Below are 4,920 nucleotides of genomic sequence, written 5' to 3'. Positions count from 1 at the left end.
GCAAACTCCGCCTCCCAGGTTCAAGCGATTCTCCTGCCTCAGCCTCCTGAGTAGCTGGGTTCACAGGCAGCCACCATCACGGTCGGCTAATTTTTGTATTTTTAGTAGAGACAGAGACAGAGTTTTACCATGTTGGTCAGACTGGTCCTTGAACTCCTGACCTCAGATGATCTGCCCAGCTCAGCCTCCCAAAGTGCTGGGATTACAGGTGTGAGCCACTGCACCCGGCCTATAAACAGCTTTTTAAGTTAGTGTGCTTTTAAAAAATTAAAACTAGATGGTTAATGAAGAAACAAAAACTTAAATTAATCAGAAGTGTGGATAGAAATGTTTGACTGACACACCTATTTCATTTCAATTTAGACTTCTTTTTCAAAGAAAATTTTTGACTAGAGTGTTTGCTTATAGGAAGAGCCTTATTGCTGAGTCTTTTTTCAAGTGTAAAAAAATGTCCCACATTGGAAGAAGAAGAAGAGGCTAGAACGACCCCTGGACTGACCAAAGCCCTGTGTCCAGCGCCTATGTCGCTCCACTGTCGCTGCCACCACCATGCCCAAGAGAAAGGCTGAAGGTGATGCTAAAGGAGATAAAGCCAAAGGGAAGGACGAACCACAGAGAAGATTCGCGAGGCTGTCTGCTAAACCTGCTCCTCCAAAGCCAGAGCCCAAGCCTAAAAAGGCCCCTGCAAAGAAGGGAGAGAAGGTACCCAAAGGGAAAAAGGGGAAAGCTGATGCTGGCAAGGAGGGGAATAGCCCTGCAGAAAATGGAGATGCCAAAACAGACGAGGCACAGAAAGCTGAGGTCCTGGAGAGGCCAAGTGAAGTATGTGGATTTGTGATAACTGTGTACTTATGGTGACTGTACAGTTTGAAATACTATTTTTATCAAGTTTTATAAAAATGCAGAATTTTGTTTTACTTTTTTTTTTAAAGCTTTGTTGTTAGTACACAGAACACCTCATTGTTGTTTTTTGGGGAAGGGGAGGGGCATATGTCACTAATAGAATGTCTCTGCAGCTGGATTGATGTGGGGGAAACACTTTTCCCTTTTAGTTTTGAGAGACTTCCTCTTGGCTCCCAGGAGGAGGGATTCCCTGACTTTGACACACATGGCCTCTTGGCACAAAAGCCTCGTGGTATGGAAAAACAAATTCGTTTTTATGTCCTCTTCTCCCTTTCCATCTTTCAGCATATACTTAACTCCCTTAAGCCCAGACATCGGTTGGGACCTGACCCCCAGTCATTGGTTACCAGTGTGTCAGGCAATCTGGACTTTCCAGTGATGCCACTGAGATGGCACCTGCCAAAAGGAGCAGTGGTTCCATTTCTAGATTGTGGATCTTCAGATAAATTCTGCCATTTTCATTTCACTTTCTGAAAGTCAGGGTTGGCTTGTGAAAAGTTGTTAAAAACATGCTAAATGTGAAATGTCAACCCTCACTCTAAACTTTCCCTGTTCAGAGCATCAGATGAAGACTGCATTGGGTTTTTTTTTTTTTTTTTTTGAGACGGAGTCCTGCTCTGTCGCCCAGGCTGGAGTACAGTGGCGCAATCTCGGCTCACTGCAAGCTCCGCCTCCCGCGTTCATGCGATTCTCCTGCCTCAGCCTCTCCGAGTAGCTGGGACTATAGGCGCCCGCCACCACGCCCGGCTAATTTTTTTTGTATTTTTTAGTAGAGACGGGGTTTCACCGTGGTCTCGATCTTCTGACCTCGTGATCTGCCCGCCTTGGCCTCCCAAAGCGCTGGGATTACAAGCGTGAGCCACCGCGCCCGGCGACTTCATTGGGTTTTATAGTGGCTTTCTGATTTTTGGTAGTCCATTGAAGAAGGGAGTTTGAAAGTTGTATACTGTTAATGATTATCTGCCCTGTCCTGCCTGAAATACCATGATTGTTTATGGAAAGTATCTTTAATAAAGCTGGATACAGTTTGGCTTGGGAAAAATAAGTTCCACATCAATATAACTGGGAACACAATGAATAATCATTAAGAACTATAACAAGCATTTATGTGTGACATATGGACTTTCTAACTTCAAGATAGTTGCAGTTAAAGACATGTTGAACATGACCATTAAAATGAAAATAGATCATTAAATTCTAGATCGAAGGATGGAGAAATAAGTAGAGTGAAATCTAAGCTAATGTTTTACCCTGACTTATGTATAAATTTCTCTGTAAGCTTCCTAGTAGTTAAGCTATGATGGCATAGGTTATAGGTTATAAACTATAGAATTCTCATTATTTGCAAACAGAGAGATAAGTTCCTTGGGATAAAATATTTTAAGTTTTAAAAATATTTAACTTAAAAAATTATCATGTAGTTAATTATACAAGAAACATTGAGCCACATACTTAACCATGGTTTCTGAAAGATAGAGAAATATTATTCATGTAGATAATTTATATATTTTTCTTCAACAAAAACCTAGACTGTAGTATTTAGATTTTACGGAGTAAGATTTTGGTTTTGTTTTGTTTTGTTTTTTTGGGGGGGATGGCAGGTGGAGATTGTATTAGTGAGGATCCTTTCAGAAAAGAGAAGGTAATTCGAGTTGATAGAGGGACTCTTTACAAAGATGTATGTGGGATGCAGGGAAACCATAAGAAATTGTGCAGTTCTGTGGGGCTAGTAACAAGGGATACTGTTACTCTCCTAGGCTTGAAAGGGATAAAGAGAAGATCCCATCACCAGAAGAGAACTTGGAGACAGAGACTGAGCAGAGAAGGCTCTTGGACAGGAGTAGTGACTTTTAGTCAAGAGATGAACCCAGCCTGTGGTACCCCCACAGACAGCCAAGGAAATAAATACCTTTAACTTTCCACCTACTTCCTCTGATCTCTTGCTGGTGCTTTTCATTGGCTGAATTCAACTAGAAGCTAAGGGTAGGCACAGGGAGTCTGGTGGTGCTTGTTAGCCTTCCGGTGCAGAGAAAGGATGAAGAAAGGACATATGGAAGCTATCAAGCCAGGAGGACATATTGGAAATTGGGGAGCTTTATAGAGTTCACCCTTGCCCCATTTTGATAAGCCTCTCTGGGTAGAGCAGAAAGGGACTTGCCCTCCTGCCTTTCCCACTCAGACTTTGGCGGAGAATCACTGCAGTGTAATGAGAGATGGTCATTCTGTTAGCTGTGTGTAAGGAAAAAATGTTGAGAACCAATGATCTGTAAGAAAGGACAATACCATTTTCCTTAAATGTTTCTTTTTCTCAAATGGATTTACACTGGAGATAAGTCACAGCTCTGGAATAGAGAAATTTAATAGAATATGAAGAAGTCCTTAAGTTTAGAATATCAGATAGGTTATGAGTCAGTGCCCACAGGCAGAATTAGATAACCCTTGGGGGGAATAGATTCCCTTCCCCATGACCTGGGGGTAGATCTCACCCTATGTGAAGGCAGATACACTAATAGGGGCCTCTGAGGACCATGTCTGGTGACCTGACATCTGGATGTTGCTTTGATTGCTCATAGATAAGAGCACCCCAAGCCCAGACAACTTGAAACCTATGTATCCCTATAGCAGCAATAATTATAATAACAGCCAGGCCTACAAAGCCAACTGCATTGCCAATGAGGCCATTTAAAATATTGAAAGATACATTCTAGAACATATGAAATCTCTGGCCTAATCTCCAATATTATATGTTCTCTCCAATTTGAAAATCCACCATTAAAAAATAAAAACAAAACCAAGTATAAAAATGTAAATACAGGTTTTTTAAATTTGTTTTTTTTGTTTGTTTTGTTTTTTGGCACACAGTCTTTCTCTGTTGCCCAGGCTGGAGTGCAGTGGTGCAATCTCGGCTCACTGCAACCTCCACCTCCTGGGTTCAAGCGATTCTCCTGCCTCAGCCTCCCGAGTAGCTGGGGCTACAGGCATGCTCCACCACGCCCACCTAATTCTCATGTTTTTAGTAGAGGTGGGGTTTTGTCATGTTGGTCAGGCTGGTCTCAAACTCCTGACCTCAGGTGATCCACCCACCTCAGCCTCCCAAAGTGATGGGATTACAGGCGTGAGCCACCACACCTGGCCCACGGTTATATTTTTATACTTAAACTTTATATAAATCCAAATGCTTCTTTTTTTACACCAAAATATAAATATTTTTCAAATTTAATCATGTGAATGGAAGATTGTTTGGTTCCAGTGCAGCACTGAGGAGTAAATGGAATTTATTGAATTCACATTCTGTATTATCTTCTTGTGCTGCTAGGGAAAGAAGTGACAGGTTGAAAAAGTTATTAACTTCTCGTCTGTATTAAAACAACACTTGAAGGCAACTGACTTTAGATAAGACAAAATAATCAGAACAGCCTGTGATGTTACTTTAGTTTAAATCCAGTCTGCCCTGAAGCTCAAACAGAGATAAAGAGCAAGAGTAGGATGAGTGTTTTCACTGAAGTCCTAACTTCAAATATGTGAGGGTCTCAGGAGGTTATCCAGTCTATTTCCAGTCTTTGGCAGGATTACAGTTAAACCAGCTCAGGCAGATGGCAATCCATCTTATTTCTAAAATTGTCCACTCAAGGAATTCCACATAACTCTTCCATGGTCCTTTTATAACCATGTTTTTCTTTAAATCTTCAGGGGATGTATGCATATAACAAATGGAAGGCATAAAGCAAAGTACATATGATCCTCTTCCCATCATGAAGGGGGCAGAATTATCTGCTAGTATCTATGATGATTTGTAAACAATACCAATCCTAGACCAATCTCTCTTCTTTATCCAACCTCACAAATATTCTGCCTCTCTAAGTAGCCCTTGTCCCTTTGCCCCTCTTGCTTCCCTTTGTTTCCTCCTTTCTCGCCTGGTTCAGAATGCCTAGGAGAGTTTGTATAAGATTCTTAATGCCCTAGGAATAGGAAAAGCAATCATGCCTCAGGCCATAGGGATGTTGTCAGCACCATGGA

The 4,920-nt window shown here is 41.6% G+C and overlaps 1 protein-coding gene across 1 annotated transcript; it reads left to right on the top strand.

Moving 5' to 3' along the window:
* Positions 1-549: 549 nt before the first annotated feature.
* LOC116476813 (non-histone chromosomal protein HMG-17-like) lies at positions 550-858 on the top strand. Its single transcript, XM_032754431.1, has one exon. The coding sequence runs from the start codon at positions 550-552 to the stop codon at positions 856-858; it is 309 nt and encodes a 102-aa protein (XP_032610322.1).
* Positions 859-4,920: the final 4,062 nt, after the last annotated feature.

This window comes from Hylobates moloch, unplaced genomic scaffold, assembly GCF_009828535.3.
Source record: "Hylobates moloch isolate HMO894 unplaced genomic scaffold, HMol_V3 SCAFFOLD_2, whole genome shotgun sequence".
Lineage (NCBI taxonomy): Eukaryota > Metazoa > Chordata > Mammalia > Primates > Hylobatidae > Hylobates > Hylobates moloch.
The sequence above is the reverse complement of the archived record's forward strand: the minus strand, read 5'-3'. Positions and strand labels throughout refer to the sequence as shown.

What these genes read in the sequence shown, in the direction of transcription:
- LOC116476813 (XM_032754431.1), top strand. Translation starts at nt 550, where the DNA reads ATGCCCAAGAGAAAGGCTGAAGGTGATGCTAAAGGAGATAAAGCCAAA.